Source organism: Psittacula echo (assembly GCF_963264785.1).
Source record: "Psittacula echo genome assembly, chromosome: Z".
Classification (NCBI taxonomy): Eukaryota; Metazoa; Chordata; class Aves; order Psittaciformes; family Psittacidae; genus Psittacula; species Psittacula echo.
The window spans coordinates 28,705,415-28,723,051 of NC_137742.1; the positions used below are offsets into that span (position 1 = coordinate 28,705,415).

Below are 17,637 nucleotides of genomic sequence, written 5' to 3' on the forward strand. Positions count from 1 at the left end.
AGAAGAGAGAAGATTTTTTTTTTTCTAAGCAAAAAGGTGGCAAACATCTTTAGTTACAAAAGAAAGTAATGCTTATTGCTCAGACAACACAAAATTTTCAACCAGAGACACTGAATACATACCCAAGGCAACATTTCAAGTTAGAAATCCAACTAGCTTACAAACGCTGAAATATGAAAACAAATGCTGGAAGTTTCAGCCACAATTTATGAAAGCACGGAACTGTGAGCAGCAAAACTAATGTCAGCTAAGACATCAATATGCGGAACACTACATTCACCAAGTCTCATCATCCACATTTTTTTAATCCTTTTCTACTCTTCTCCTGATATATATATATATATATATATATATTTATTTTATATATATATATATTCACCCCATATTTCCTCTCTGGCTGCATAAACAACAGGATGTGAGCTGTGGCTAGTTTTGAACTACACACAGGTTAACTGACTGGATAACACATAGATACAAACACACACAGCTGTCTGCTGACTCTACAAATTTATAATTTTTAAGACTGCTTTTTCCTTACATAGAATGACTAGTTTAGGTCCTTCTCTGACTCCTCATTTTTATCAAGTCTATCAATACTAGGTATCATAAACCTATTAAATTCTAGACCTCATCTTTAAAGACTGCTTCAAAGAATCACGTCTCTGTACATCACCTACTGTCCCTGTAATCCAAGATGGGTATGGTTTCTTACTGAACTTAAGCCCATGAAATCATCAGAGGTTAAGGCATTTAATGGGACCGTTTCCTAAAGAGAAAGAAGTGGACAACACATTTTTCAATATTCGGACTTTTTTTTTTTTTTTTTCCAGATAGAAAAATCTTTTTCAGTAAGACAAAATCCTCTCCATGGGAACATTTTCCTGCTTAGTAGTGCTTTTAAAGTGCCTTTCCTACTTATTTGTACAGAAAATTTATTTTGTGGGGAAAGGAACAAAAAGTATACATGCTCAACCATCTCTTCACCCCAGCTATAAAATGGGAAATATTAATTCAGCTTGTAACAGTTTCCACACAGGTACCATCAATAAGCAAAGAAAGTCGATGTGAATTTCTTCATGGTGTGCTTTTTCTGCAGCTTATGGTGAGTTTGAGACACTTCTTTGTGGGGGAAAAAAAACCCCTGAAACTATAGGAAAACATTGAGAGACATGTTATTAAGGATTACTACAAAAATCTACCTTTCCTAGTTATGCCCAAAGGGCTACTTGGAGCACAAAACAGTGTAGCTCTAACCTTGAAATATATCTCAGCATTTAAAGACACAAAATATGCATACTATTATCCAATATTGTCCATAAAATATGGATAATTTGCAATCACTGTTTGCAAGAGGAGAAATGCATGTGACAAGACCTCAATTTTCTGCTCCTGTCTGTTCTTCCTGAACCAGGTTACCCAAAATTCTGCAGAACTACACAATCCTCTGAAGGATTGTATCCGCTTTGATAGTGAAACAGAGAGGGACTTCTGAAACTAAATACTCAAGGCTGAGGAAGAAGTTTAATGATAATAACAGCATTCCTTACACTGTTTTTCTAGATATCCCCTTTCCCCTCAGAGAGCAACTCTTCAAAACAAAATTTCAATAATAAATAAAGAATTTAAATTATAGACACTATTAAAAAAAATAGGAACTTGAAATTTTATTGTTATGGCTAAACCTGGGCTTAGGTCTGCACAGCTAGCTTGATTAGCTACTGCTTGGACATCTTTTTTCCTACTCTCATACTATTCAGACAACAGGTCAAAGGGTACTCCATCATATCTTACACTGCCACAATGAAGAAAAATCAATATCCATAATCTAAAAATGAATTACTGACACAGAAGGCCACCCAGGTGATCTGTAATTAGGACAATGATAAAAATTATAATGAAGACAAAGCAGAAGAGATCCTCTACTTCCTGTGAACCACTATGAACGCAAAAGGTCAAATACAAGCCAAGTGAGAAGTTGCATTTAAATGCCAGAATAAATATTTGTGCTCAAGAAAGTGTATGGCGTATAGACCTAGTTGACCAGACAGTCAATCTGGCACAGACTTTTTCCGGTGGTAGCTTGTGGTGGTATAATGTGCTACCATGTTGCGCTATTATTGTTTACTAAATTATGACTTAATTAGAAGTGGGATGCTGTGAAACACAACTTAGTGATCACTAATACTAGATAGACTATTATATGAACAGTTTAGGATTTATTTCAATTTTATTAGAAAAGGAGATAAAATAGGTGGTTTCGGGTTTTAAGTTCAACTTCAGCTTCCTGTGTTTGCTTGCCTAGTTTTAAACTACAGTTTTCCTCAAAAAGCTTGGGTTACAGGGCCCAGGCCATTGCTCTTCTCTAGCACTGTAGTCTACAACAAATAAACTACATGTACAGATGTTTATAAATAGGTTTCCAAATCCCTTGAAAAAATAAATGCCACACCCAGCACCGTTTCAAGTCTTTTCTTTCAGAGCAGAGTTCATTATTTAAGCACATAAAAACCTAGTAGCTTGAATCAAAGCAAGCTTCAATACTCTATGGCCCTTGTTGGGCATCTCAATCTCTGGGAAAGGAGTAATTTGTTTCTAAAATCTCTTACGAGTTATTAATACAGTTATTTTAAGCCTTTTTTAATTATTATTTTTTTACTTTATCCTGTTCATCTTGTATATTTCTGCATTAGATAGAAAACATGTAGTTTAACACAACACACTAACTAAACAGGAATATTAATATGGAATAAGACTGTTTACTTACAGTATTTGCATTAGCTTCCCAGTTGTGGTGCAGCTGACTTTAATGCCTTCATATTCACTTTGATAAAAACATAAGCAGTATGCTGCTGCATAGGCATTTAGGACTAAAATGCCCACATAAACAATTAGAAAAGACCTGATAATAAGTCATAAACTCACACCAAACTTTGCACTAAGCCCCCACCACTGCCAAACAGCAACATGAAACATTATTCTAATCAAATAATAATTCAGTTGAATTCACAGAATCAGAAATCAGTTGAATTAAAGCCTATGTAAAACTAATTTTTAAAGTATTTACTAAATTGAAGCTTTCATGATTTATCATTCTGGTAATACCCAGTGTCAGCAGCATTAATGAATTTGTAAATAATCCAGATTAAACTGCTTTGCTTGCATTCAAATAGTAAACTTCACAGTCAGTTTTGAAGCCTGTGAAAAGTCCACATTGCTAAATAACCATTATTTTTTAAGACTTCAAAATACATGTGTTTGCTTCCCAGGAACCGAGCTCTTAAATGTGTTCACTCAGAATAGGCAAGGGTCACTAGCACACTGACAAGGATGCCAGAGTATATTTTTGTTACATGCTACCTTGTGAGGCAGTGGACATCTTGACCCCGCAAACTACAGGCCTGTCAGCCTGACCTCAGTGTTTGGAAAGGTCATGGAGCAGATCATCCTGACTGAGATCACACAGCAAGTGCAGGGAAAAAAAAGAGATAGATCAGGCCCGGTCAGCATGGGTTCATGAAGGGCAGGTCCTGCTCGAATAATCTGATCTCATTCTATGACAAGGTGACCCACCTGTTTGATGAAAGGCTGTGGACATTGTCTATTTGAACCTTATAACGCAATTGCAACTGCCTCCCACAGCAGAAACTGGCTGCTCATGCCCTGGAGAGGCATGTTCTTCTCTGGATTAAAAACTGGCAGCCAAGCAGGCCAATGGCATCCTGGCCTGTATCAGAAATAGTGTGTCCAGCAGGGCCAGGGAAGTGATCACCCCCCCCATACTGGGCAAAGGTGAGGCTGCACCTCAAATACTGTGTTCAGTTCTGGGCCCCTAACTACAGTGATATTGAGTCACTGGAGCAGGTTCAGAGAAAGCAGTAAGGTGATGAAGGGTCTGGAGCACAAGTGTGATGAGGAACTGCTGAGGGAACTGGGTTTGTTTACTCTGTAGAAGGGTCAGGGGGGACCATACCACTCTCTACAACTACTTGAAAGGAGAATGGCGTGAGGTGTGGGCCAGTCTCTTCTCTCAAGTAACAAGTGATAGGACAAGAGGTAATGGCCTTAAGCTGCACCACGGGAGGTTTAGACTGGATATTAGGAAGAATTTCTTCACAGAGAGGGTGCTCAGGCATTGGAACAGGCTGCCCAGGGAAGTGGTGGAGTCACCGTCCCTGGAAGTGTTCAAAAAACATGTAGATGAGGTCCTCAGTGACATGGTTTAGTGGTGGTCTTGGCACTCTTGAGGTATAGGTTGGACTTCATGATCTTAAGGTCTTTTCCAACTGAGTTGTTTCTATGATTATAGCTGTCCTAAGTCACCGATATATTTACTAACTCTAGACTGTTTGATAGTCTTGCCAGAAAAAAATTCAGAATTATTAAAGAAAAAAAAGTCCTGAATTAATGTCTCCATTTGACACCCATGACCTTAAACTTTTCAACGGCTGGAATTACCAGGAGCCTTGAGACAATTTTTGCTGTATGGGCAAAGAAATAGGTTTCAGCAGTTCCAAAAGCAACAGGCCAAACAGTTTTTTAACCAGCATTACTGCTCGATTACTGACCAAATTGCTAATTTCTGGATTTGGTGAAGGAAGAAACAGAGTAGGAATTTTACATCTGCCCTGTTCTGAATCTTGTTATCTGTGGATACAACCTTTGCTTAAAAGGACTTACACTATTATTCCTCATATCTAAAAGGATAAAAGGAACCGCAGTCAAATGCCTTACTATATGTGCAAGAGCCACTGATGGCTGATCGACAACAATCATGGACAATAAATACTGTAAAGTAATGTTAATATTTAATCCAAAGAACCGATGTATTGCAGTAACTAATTTTACAATGTTTTAAAATAAATGAACTACTTCTAGTCCCTCCATAAAGTTCAAAATTGTTGGATAGATAATGAAAGGGGAAAAGAAGTATTTTTATGGGCTTGTGTTTTCCACAGCTCAAATTCTAGATGTTTTTTACTGGTACACACAAGTTGTATGAGTCTATTTTCTTTTTGCCAGACATCCTCTGCCTATTTGTGTGCTGAAATTTCAAATCATGCTCTGGCTTATTCAGATTTGTGCTTGCTTGATCCATCTTTCACAAAACAATGAATTATTTTTAATTATAGTTAAAAGATGACCCAGTGCCTCTCTCACACTCATTAATGGCACAGGATATATAACAATAGCCATCTGCAGGTCACTGTTTTATTGGACGCCCAAGGAGCCAGCAAAGATTATGGCTTTTCATTTTTTGTCTGCATTACAATATGTTTTGATTTCTTCTTTAATATATTTTTAAGAAAAACATGCAAAAATAAGAGGAACAACTTCATAAATTACAACAGCCACTAACATTGATACCAGAGCAAATTAATGAAACCAAATCATACAGATTTAATTTTGTTACTGGGTTGTTTTTTCTTTTTTTGGACAATGCATCACAGCTGAGTCTTCTCATTTGGCCTTCAAGGTACCTTCCTGGTAAATTGTGTAGCGGACAAAAACTAATACATGGACAAACATACAGAGTTAGTTCCCCACACATGAAAAAGCACAATAATTCAACAGCTAAAAATTAAAAATCATTCATGATCAGCTTCAGCTATGTAGGCATTCACTAATGTCTTCAACCACATGAGATATTATTCTGTCAATTTCAGACATAAGATCTAGGAAGAACGTTAATTCATATTTCCTAGCAGTTTCTTTTTCATACTGGAACAAACTAATTTTTAATAGATTATTAGAAGATTAAGTAAATATAACTAGAACTTATTGATAAGTCATTAACCTTGAATAGACATTATCATTTCAGTTATTGATTTAACCTAAGCTTTAGGTAGAAGAAAAAAATGTTTTCTGCCATGCAATAAATTAATTTTCCGAGGAACAAGAAGCAACAGACTATCATAAACAGAAAACTGATTCATCAGAAGTGGCCAACAAGTTTTGATGAACACTGCAGGATCATGTGAATCATAAAAGCATCTTCCAACTGATGGTATCAAACCTGCTATTAGGCCTAACAGCAGGAACATATCATAGAATCATGTAACAGCTTGAGTTGGAAGGGATTTTTAAAGGTCATCCAGCTCCAACTCCTCCTACAATAAGCAAGGCCATGTTCAAGCAGATCAGGTTGCTAAGAGCCCTGTCCAACCCGATCTTGGAAGTTTCCAGAGATGGGCACCCACAAGTTCTCTGGGAACCTCTTCCATCCAGTGTTTCACCACCCTCATTGTAACATATTTCTTACTTATACATAACCTTAAACTATCTTCTTTCAATTAAAACCATTGACCCTTGTTCTGTCACTACAGGCCCTGATAAAAAGTCTGTCCCCATCTTTCTTATATTTTTATCATATATATTTTATACTTTTATCTCCAAGTACTGAAAAGACACAATAAGGTCTTCCTGGAGCCTTCTCCAGGCTGAACAACCCCAGCTCTCTCAGCCTGCCTTCATAGAAGAAGTGCTCCAGCCCTCTGATCATCCTTCACGGCCTCCTCTGGACCTGCTCCAACAGTTCTATGTCCTTCCTATGCTTGGGGGCTCCACAGCTAAATGCAGTACTCCAAGTGAGCTCTCACCAGAGCAAAGCAAAGGGGCAGAATCACCTCCCTTGACCTGCTGGTCACACTCCTTTTGATGCAGTGCAGGATGTGATTGGTTTCCTGGGCTACAATCACACACTGCTGGCTCATGTACACGAACTCAGGTGCACTTGGTCTTGCTGAACCTCACAAGGTTCGCATAGGCCCACTTCTCAAGCTTGTTCAGGTCCCTCTGGCTTTTAGAAACTGTTCAGAGCACACTAAATTCTAAGCTGAAGCTTCACTGGTTACTGCAAGTCCTGCCAGCTCTCTTTCTGTTTTTCATTATTTTATAGTGATTTTTTTTTTTAAATCAGTTAAAATATCTGCAAATGGACATGGCTATATTTATTACACTGACTGGAAGAAACAAATAATGAATATAATTTCTTCAAATACTGTGTTACTAAAAATTGTAAACTAAAAACTAAACTAAAATTTAAATATGTATTTAAAAAAAATTAAAAAAAAAAAAAAGAAGTAGATGATACAGCTGACCAGGTAAGTTATTTAGATAGCAGTTAAAAACCAGCCATTTAAAAGAAATCCATAGGTCAATTTAAAAGTCTTACAAAGCATTATGGCTTGAAAGAAATATTGTCTGTATTAGGCAAACCAGCGTTAAAACTCTAGAAGTCCCTATACATTATGATTACAGATGACAGAAATCAGCCACCAGAGGGAGCCAATGCAATCTAGTTCAAAGGACATCACTGTACAGAGAGGAAGTTCAGATATGCAGGTCAGAGTTTAAGAAAATAATTGCCTATATCTAGAAAACTTTACTGAAACTTTTTATAGTCCACGCAACAAAACAGCCCTCTTCAGTACTTCATTTCAGATTAATTCTTATTTTTATAGATATAAGAAAAAGCAAGGGAACTCTGCTATGAACTGCAACTATAGCTAGAATATACTGAAATAAACCAACATACTTTGTTATGCATTACCTTTTTAGTTTACTTTGTTCTCAAAATTCAGTATTTCAGAAAGCAGCCTATCATTTAACTTGGTATAGTAGCCTACAAATAGTATGGGAGAAGGCCTACACAGTCCTAAGGTATTTTTAACCATTTTCTTCAAACAGATTTAGGACTGGAATCTTAAGCAACAGTGAAGTACATAAGACATCTTTTCTACATTTGTTTTGTATGCCAAGTCAGTATAATTTTTACACTGAATATTTAGATTTATCTGAGAAGGCATCTCTTTCTCCAGTCTAGTTAATAAATATATCATGCACAAGAACTGCCAAATTTTGGTGCACTAGTTACAATACCTTTCCATTAGAGAACAATCCTCAAAGGCGGAAAAGAATATTTTTAATCAAGAAAAAGCAGACCTTATGACACTGAATGTTTCCACTTCATTCTTAGATGGCTGATTCTTCACTCTGCCTTCCAAATCTTTGTAATTGTCAAAGCTGTATGATTATAACTTAATACAACAAATATAATAGAAACAGTAACCATAATTAACATCACTGGCAGTTGGTGTTTCTAGTCTTTGGCACTTCACAACTTCTTGTGAATTTGTATTCTTTTACTGCTGAATTTGCGTGTGCTTTCTCTCTGCACCATGACTGCTTTACAAAGTTGGTATCAATAAAATAATTTAACACTGAAAAGAAAATTCAAGATGCATATATTTCCAGACTAAACATGCTATCTTTCCTTAGAATACTTTGCTTTTAAAATGAAGAAATGTAATTTGGCAAAACTTTTATTTGGCCCCAGAGAATACAAATGGGTTTTGAAGAACTCTGTAAAGCAGCAAATAAGTACAGAAAATTTATAACTTCTCCCATTAAATTAAAAAGTGAAGTGTTACTTTTCATGCAATTATTGTGTTTTCTAGCAAAAAACCTCACAGTAACAACATGGATGACTTGAAGTACAGAGTGCTCTAGCACACATTAGGAAGTGTCTTTGTAACCCAGGGAATCAGAATCCTAAATGCAAGATGGAGATCCCTAGTGATGGACATCTCACAACAGCTAGTCTAAACACAGGTAAAAACACTCAGTTTCCTGATTTCAGACCCATGTAACTTGACCCTCTGAAGTTCATACTTTTTCTTCATTAATCTTTACTGAAAAATTGCAAAATATGCAGAAAAGATTTGAAAATTGTTCCATATACAGTCAGATCTCAGCCCACTCTGATATCAGCATTGGTGGACCACAGAAAGAAAATGAAACAATGTTATATTAAAAACACCTAACAGAGACACTGTAAGATACCTAATAGTAATATTTAATAATTTAATATAAATTCTTCAGATCTACTGTGTTATGTACATCCTTGCTCTTAAAAAGACATTTGAGCTTCTATACTGGAGGAGAGAGATGCTAGTCAGGACTCCCAGCGCTGAAGAAAACAGAAAACAATACTACTGAATTCCTGTATTCATACACCTAGGGACTGTGTATTCATGCCCAAATACTAAACTTTTTATTCTTCCTATAATGCTAGAAAAACAGTACTGTGAGATGGTCTTTTTAAGAAAGTTCTATACACCACACTCAACAAGCAGTACATTCAGAAAGCACTAGTCAGTTTGCTGCTTAGTGAAGAAACAATCTATATACAATTTATTCAAATGGACAGTTTTGTAAACTAATCAAATAAACTGATGCAACTCTTCCAAAAGTTTGATAAGTAGCTTTATAGACATCTGTTCTGAATAGAAATTTTTTTATAAATATATATTGAAGTTCTGAAATATAATTTATGCAGAAACATATTGTAAATAATACATAGTTTGTGCAAGGAACTTCGTTTCTTGACAAATTTCACTGATGTACCAAGGAACAACATAGTTCAAAAGCTTCCTTGAAGATCTACATAGAGTAACTCAGAGCTAAAAAATGCCATGCTTTATGAACACAAATACTACACATACAATTTCAAATTCTCAGAATTAATTAGTTTTGATATAAAATTATTCATAGAAATTGATAACACATGATTTTGTCTAAGTACCTTAAAAATACAGCACACTAACAAACAGGGGTTTGACCTTTCATTAAGAGTGGAAACCTAAAGTTTTAAAATTAACATTTCCTACTCTATTATTTTTAATCTCTTACCAGGTCTTTCCTTGCCAGTTCCTTTTGACTCAGCAAATTTCTGGATCAAACTCTCAACTGTAGTATTTGTCATGTTAATGATAAACTCTTCATGCACCTTCAGAAAAACCACACCACACACAAAAGGAATTTAAAAAACAGTAACTGAAGGAATGTAATTAAGAAGTAGTTTTCTGTAGAGCTGAAGTTCAAAATACTTCCCTCTAAAATATATTACAGGGCTTCCAGAAATGAACAGGCATTTCAGTATTAGCAAGTGTTTGTACAATGCAGATACAAATTAAGAATGAAAGAATAGAGCTTGATGAAGAGTCTAGAATTTACTTCAATTTCCTCCATCTAAACCAACTTGTGTATATAATTTTCTGAATTTGTCAGCAACACGACTCATTGCAATGTCAGAAAGACAAGTAGTCTCCTAAGCCAGTACAAGTTAAGGGCGTGAACTCCTACTACTGTATTATCACAACTCCCACCTGCTTGAGTGAAAGCATTACTGTTGTAATGTTTTGGTATGACAAAGGAACAACCACATACTCTTAATTAGAAGTTTTTCCAGCAACACCATATGTATATGCGTTAGAAATAAATATATGACCCTTGTGACCACTATTCACTAGCAGAAAACCTCTAAACTGACAAATATAGTGACTCTAACAGCAAGCAAATAAAACTCCACTTCAAAACATCCAAAAATTAAGAATTATTTCTAAGGATTATTGATTAAACCAACTAAAGAAAAGATATTATAAAATCTTCCATTACTGACAAAAATTGGAAACTTCTGTTTTTTCAAGTTTTAAACAAAGAATAGTGTAACTACGTGTGAAATGAGTGCTAATTTAATACCCAGACATCAGAACTTTGAAAGACACTAAAAATTCTTCATATTGTCAAAATATTTTGTTTTGTTGAGACTAAATTTATTCAGACTTATTCTGTAAATTTTGTGATGCTGAACTTATAAAAGCCATGAAAATTTCAGCTTATGTTGAATTTACTATAATTTGAAAGCTGTGATCTTGTAATTACTATAAACACAGTACGAAATCTTCCACTTAATAGTTAAGAAAAATATGTGGCATAAAAAAAACCCCAAAAAACATTTTACCTCTCCTATTTGTAAATGAACTTCTTTTATGGTGTTTGACAATGATTCTATAATCTCTTTCATACGAAGAAGATGTGTTTCCTCAATGTCTTGAAATTTCTGTAAACCAATACAAGAAGCTGTAATGAAATCATACTGAAAAGATTTCTTGAAAGACTAGACCTTAAATTTTAATAAACTACACATAATTAAGAATTACATAATTAAGAAAAAACCCCAAAACTAAAACAAACAAAACAAACAAACAAAAACCACAAAAAAAAAAAAAACCCACCCCAAAAAACCCCACCCATTTATTTTCTTGTTTGTTTGCTTGGTTTTGTTTTACAATTACAATAATTAAGAAATTGTAATTACAATATTTAAGAAAGAATGGTGCAGAATTCAGTTATGAAATAATATACATTAAAATACAATATATTCTTTTAAAATCTTTGCAAATTTTTTTTACTTGCTTTTTAAATTTTCATGTATCTGTAGTATTTCTACCAAATAGGGTTAGAAAATGTTAAAAAAAACCCCAAACCTCTTTTCTCCATTACTGAAGCCTCGTTTTTCCATCTAAACCCAGAAATCTTAATCTGCTTTGCGCTCCCTTTTTAGCACTCTCTCCTTCTGCGCATAATATTGTCTTGGTTTAGCTTAAACCACGACAAATATACACATGCTTTCTCTTTTTCTAGCTAAACCTATATCCTTTGATTCTTCAATTATGATTAATTTCTTTGATCTTTAAACTCACTGCATATAATCTTCTAGGTTTGCTCCATTTTACACTTCCAGCTAACAGCCATTTTAAAAGCACTTTCAATGTTTTCAATGACCCTTCCCTAGCCAGAGATCAGAATGTTCCATCCTCCCCAACAATCAACCATAATTGTCTTGAAATATTTGTTTACTCCTGCTCTTAGTTCTCTTCCTATTTCTGTAACTGTCCTTTCAAGTGTGACCAAACTTTGGAGCACCACTTAATCCTCTCTCCAATTTGTACAGGGTTCTCTGAAGATCATACTTCCACACTTCACACCTCCTGCTACTCAGATTCCCAAACACATCTCCGTACAGACAAGTACCTAACTTCTAAAATCTCAGTTTTAATTTTGCCAAACTTACATATCTCTCCAGCCACCAATCAAACAGATTTTTTTTCCCCCAGCAGCCTTACTCTTTAATTACAGAGGATATGGTCATCCTCTGTAGTCTACTCTATGATGTTACTTCCTGTACTACTCTATGATGTTACTTCCTGTACTAATTGCCTTATTATACAAACTACATTATTTTCCTTTCAAAACAGTCCATCAGATGGTCCATCTCTACAGTCACTTGCTATCAGGGTGTCAACACATGTGCACAACGTGTTCTTCCAATGTGTGCCTTTTTCCACTATCTAATTTTAACCTAAACACAAAGTCAACTTTTGAAATTATGCCAACAATGCTTCCCTCATGTTTGGTTTGAGCTCCCCATAAAACTCTGCAAAACAGAGGTACCAGTCTCCTCTAAACTCTGCTCTACAATGACTATCAAACAGTTGGCCATTTACAGACCTTTTTTTTTTGGTTGTTTTTTTTTTTTTTGTGTGTGTGTGGTTTTTTTTTTTTGTGTGTGGTTTTTTTTTTTTTTTTTTAACTTGGTGGGAAGCATTCTCCTCCTCCAATTGTTTCCTTATTTTTTTATTGTTTTATACTTAAGATGTAAAGTCTTTGAAGTAGAGTTATCTAGGCCTGTACAGTACATAATACAAAGAGGTTCTGATCAAAGAATAAAGCTAGGTGCTATGACACAACCACATTGTTCATATCACAGATATAATCATTAACCAGCTTGTTTACTTTCCCTTTTGAAAGATCAGTCCATTTTGAAAAGATTGACTGAAGTGAATCTGTCATGTTAATGACCCAACAAATGCAAGCTACTTCTTACTATTTTAAGCTACAATAACGATGAAAAATCAGTAGACAGAATCGTTAGCTGTCCAACTCAGTATACAGAGTTTAAGCAAACATTACTCCTTTCTATAAACATGTATTTTCCTGTAAGTTTTACAATGGTTTTTTAAATGAATTTTTATTCATTCCTGAACATTATTTATATGCAGGCTGCTCAAACACAAAATCATCACACAACTCTACTCAGTTCTAACTTTTAAACAATAATTTAGCACTTTCAGCTATTTGAGGGGTTCCAATAATTGACCATGGTATGCAATAAAAAATAATTTTAAAAAAAGCTTCTCACAAGGTGAAAATCTGGCAAATAAGACATGATGTTTTATTATGCAATTGCTATGCAGTTGCTAAGAAAACTACAGCTTTACTCAGAAAAATCAATGAGGAATTTCTATTAAATCCCATTTCTAAACAACAGTGAACTGCAATTTCCTGCTTCTTTAATCAAAATAAAACCTTTCATGTTTATCACAGCAAAAACCATAACTTGCAATTCAAGATTAGAAAGACTGTATGTTTTAAAATTCAGTCTCTCAAATCACATATCACAAGTCACTTTGATAACTTCAGGTAAAATAACAAAACGCAAAAGAGGAAAAATAGGTAAAAAAACCTCAGTGGAGTCTGACTAAGAAAAAAGTACAGCTAAGTGAGTACGTTACACACATTACTACGTTAGTAATGTAGGTAATTACATTACTACATTAGTACCTAGAAACCCACAGCAATTAAAAATGTTTATCCTCAGAAAAATAGTATGTGAACAGTATAAAATATATTTAAGCTAAGACAACCAATTTTGCACTGAAACAGTTGAGAATGCTTACACTCCCCATTGATTGTTTTCCAAATGAATATATTTCATGTGAAATGTACCCTAAATTAAGATAATACAGGGTGTGCTTCATACAGAAGTAGTCTTCCACATATTTGTAAATGTTGTTATTTTTCCTATCAGGTCATCTTTAAAGTAGGCCTTCTGCAACCAAATTGTAGACGCAGCTACACTACTACACTAAAAACAAATTTCCAAAATATGACTTATACTGGCAGAATGACAATACTAATTTCTAGAGTGGGCATGGGTGGAAAATTTCCAGGTGTCTATTATCACATAAAGTGAAAATTTAAATATTAATTAAAAAGGTAGTTGCAATTAAGAAACTAAGGACATTTAAACAAGTGTGGTTTGTGGTGAAAGGTAACTTTGCAATGGTTTTGTACTGGGGAAAAAAGTAAATAAACCAAAAGATCCTAAATCTCCAGCCCTCCCACCCCCCAAACATAGAAACACAAAGCAGCCCAAAACCATGGTGAGATTTTCCCAGCTGTAACATCCCTCACAGCAAAAATGTGTGGTGGTAGGTTTTTCTGTTCCCCCACCCCTCACCTCTCTACATCTCAGCCTGGTTTAGACATGTAATACCTACCCAATAACACAAATAATGATTAACAAAGAGCATCTTCATATTCTGTCTCTAAATACAAAAATAAGCTGTTAGCTTTCTCATTATTTTGTTGTAGTGGATTATTTAACTAGATTAATTTTTTTTAGTACATGATGAAAAGCCCAACAAATTTGCTTGCTGAAAGCCCTTACATTTTTCTTCACTAATTCACTGACGATAAAATCCATTTCATGTTTACCTCTGTCAATTCTAAAGAACTTGTTTTCATTATTCCCAACATTTTTGCTCACTGGGGACAAGTTTTTAGTGCAGTTTAGCAAAGCCGGGTTATTGAAGTCATACATGTTAAGTTTTTTCTTATTGTTTCAGAGAGTTAATAAGACAACTACTATAAACATAGTCTCTTTCTTATAAGGTAAGGAATGGGCAGCATGAAGCTTTTATGAGACTAAATAAAGATTTAAATCAACCTGCCTGAACTTGCTGTGCAGTGGATTAGAAGTATTCACAAGATATGTTTCGGAGGGGGGCTCAGTAACTTTTAAAGCAAGCTAAATAACAAACAGGGTATGAACTTCTTGATCCAGAAAAGCCACACTTGCATACAACTTGAGACAAATAGAACAGTTCAGTATTTTTTTCTGGTATTACTTGATTGCTTTGTAGCAAAAGGTGGGGTCTACAGCAAAAAGTCAGGCTGCATTGCAATTTATACAAAACCAAACAAAAATGGAGTTACTGGAATGCTTACTAAGGAAACAGAATAATTACATTAACAGGAACAGTATAAAAAGTTACCATTTTGAGTAGCAGCAGTATGTGTCCCATGTCAGTTTGAAACCCCCCAGGAGTAATGGTACACTTCAGTGATTCTTTTGTTACTCTTTTATTATACTTGTTTCCAAGAATTGTATTAAGATACATACTAGTTTAAAGTTTAAAAAGGTTGACTAATCCCAAAACTCTCAAACAATTTTAATCACACATATCAATTCTGATCCTAATCCCACTCAAATTGCCTGGGGATAACATATGCAAATATTTTAAGTTACAGTAAGAGACACACAATGCTAAGGCAACAGATGTAAATGTGTATGGTGGACATACATGCAAGTGAGCCCAGGCCAGTGTCACACATTAAACCAGCTTAAACTAGCTTGGTACCACACTGACTGCCTTTGTGCCAGCACAAATGCTTATGTGATCTCTTAACAAAAGAGACTGTAGGTCTCTTATGGTTTAAAGTTTTAGCTGGATTATTTCTACAAGGTACCTCTTGCACAATTACTTGACAAAGGAAGAAGCATGTACTTCTCTTTCATCTCTGACGTGTGAAGCTGTGTTTTCAATATATGTTTTAAGTTAGCTTGCTGTCAAAATTACCAGTTGTCCTATTTCCACGTGTCCTGGGTTCAGCTGAGAAGTACAACAGGCCATGGGTACTGGCCTGTTTTTTTTTGTTGATTTTTCTTGTTGATCTTCAATTATTAATGAAGCCTTTTTAAACCACTAACTGCAGTCATCACTTTTTTTATACCCCACAATAAAAAAGCATTTAAAACTCACAGATTTTTTTAAAAGGAGAGAAACATGATGTACATTGTCAAATTTAACTCAAACTAAATATAAAAGCATAGGGAGCACAGTTTCTTCAATCAGAACCAAGACAGGACGTGCACAAAAACATGATTTTGCAACTCTTCATGGAAAGGTTGTCAAGACTTCTAAAGTAACAGTTTTGTTACAATCAGAATTTTGCAGTAGAGCACTTCTTTGTTGCAAATGCCTGCACTGGCGAGTGGGAGGGAAAAGTTCTGGTATGTGATATATGTGGTATCCTTTCTCTAACAGCTGTGTTGAGTATCTATTTAGAGATTAACTAGATCAAATTCTAATGAAGGTCTCAAAGTAACGAAGTACCTTACAGTGGAAGACAGACCAGCCTTCCACATGCCAGCCTACACACCCCCAACCTGCGAAATCTCTATTTCCAGGGAGTTACAAAAAACCTGAACACTTTTGCACTTAAATGTTAAAAACACAAGTATGAATGAATTTCCCCAATAATTCCATCTCCACCTGAAAATTAATCTTTGACACTAATGGAAAGAGCAACGAATTTTCAAACAAAAAGAAAATTCCTACCTTGTAAAAGCTTTACTAAACCAAGAACTAAAAATAAATATCTTAGAATCTTAGAATCTTTCTTAGAATCTTAGAATCTTAGAATCTTTCTTAGAATCTTAGAATCTTAGAATCTTTCTTAGAATCTTAGAATCTTAGAATCTTTCTTAGAATCTTAGAATCTTAGAATCTTTCTTAGAATCTTAGAATCTTAGAATCTTTCTTAGAATCTTAGAATCTTAGAATCTTTCTTAGAATCTTAGAATCTTAGAATCTTTCTTAGAATCTTAGAATCTTAGAATCTTTCTTAGAATCTTAGAATCTTAGAATCTTTCTTAGAATCTTAGAATCTTAGAATCTTTCTTAGAATCTTAGAATCTTAGAATCTTTCTTAGAATCTTAGAATCTTAGAATCTTTCTTAGAATCTTAGAATCTTAGAATCTTTCTTAGAATCTTAGAATCTTAGAATCTTTCTTAGAATCTTAGAATCTTAGAATCTTTCTTAGAATCTTAGAATCTTAGAATCTTTCTTAGAATCTTAGAATCTTAGAATCTTTCTTAGAATCTTAGAATCTTAGAATCTTTCTTAGAATCTTAGAATCTTAGAATCTTTCTTAGAATCTTAGAATCTTAGAATCTTTCTTAGAATCTTAGAATCTTAGAATCTTTCTTAGAATCTTAGAATCTTAGAATCTTAGAATCTTAGAATCTTAGAATCTTAGAATCTTAGAATCTTAGAATCTTAGAATCTTAGAATCTTAGAATCTTAGAATCTTAGAATCTTAGAATCTTAGAATCTTAGAATCTTAGAATCTTAGAATCTTAGAATCTTAGAATCTTAGAATCTTAGAATCTTAGAATCTTAGAATCGTTAGGGTTGGAAAGGACCTTAAGATCATCTAGTTCCAACCCCTCTGCCATGGGCAGGGACACTTCCCACTAAACCACGCCCCCCAAGGCTCTGTCCAACCTGGCCTTGAACACCGCCAGAGATGTTCTGACTTCCCAACAGTCCTCAACTATTACTACTAAAACACAGAAATGATGAAGTTTCTTTTTTGAAATCTGGGGCAGTGGTAAAATGTCTGTTATCAACAGATTTGAAAAAGAAACTTTACAACGTAACAAGAAGCAGCATATGCAATGACACAGACAACTTGGTATCCTCTGGAATACAGACTAGAAGTCTTCAAAAAAGCCAAACAAACACCAGAAATTTGAACAGATGCAAGTGCTTTTCACAACCTCAAGTAAACCCAAGGAAGACACTCTAACAAGCTGCAACTGAAGTGCTTTGCTGGAAGGACAACCAATATTAGAACACTTACAAATAAGTGATACAAGACTTCC

At 34.7% G+C, this 17,637-nt stretch overlaps 1 protein-coding gene across 1 annotated transcript in view; it reads right to left on the reverse strand.

Annotated features, from left to right (window-relative positions):
- The window catches only part of FCHO2 (FCH and mu domain containing endocytic adaptor 2), an 89,008-nt gene that overhangs the window by 49,731 nt on the left and 21,640 nt on the right, over window positions 1-17,637 (reverse strand). Inside the window, 2 exon segments of the mRNA XM_080638470.1 lie at window positions 9,691-9,787; window positions 10,802-10,900. Of these exon segments, the coding sequence (XP_080494596.1) occupies window positions 9,691-9,787; window positions 10,802-10,900 (196 nt within the window).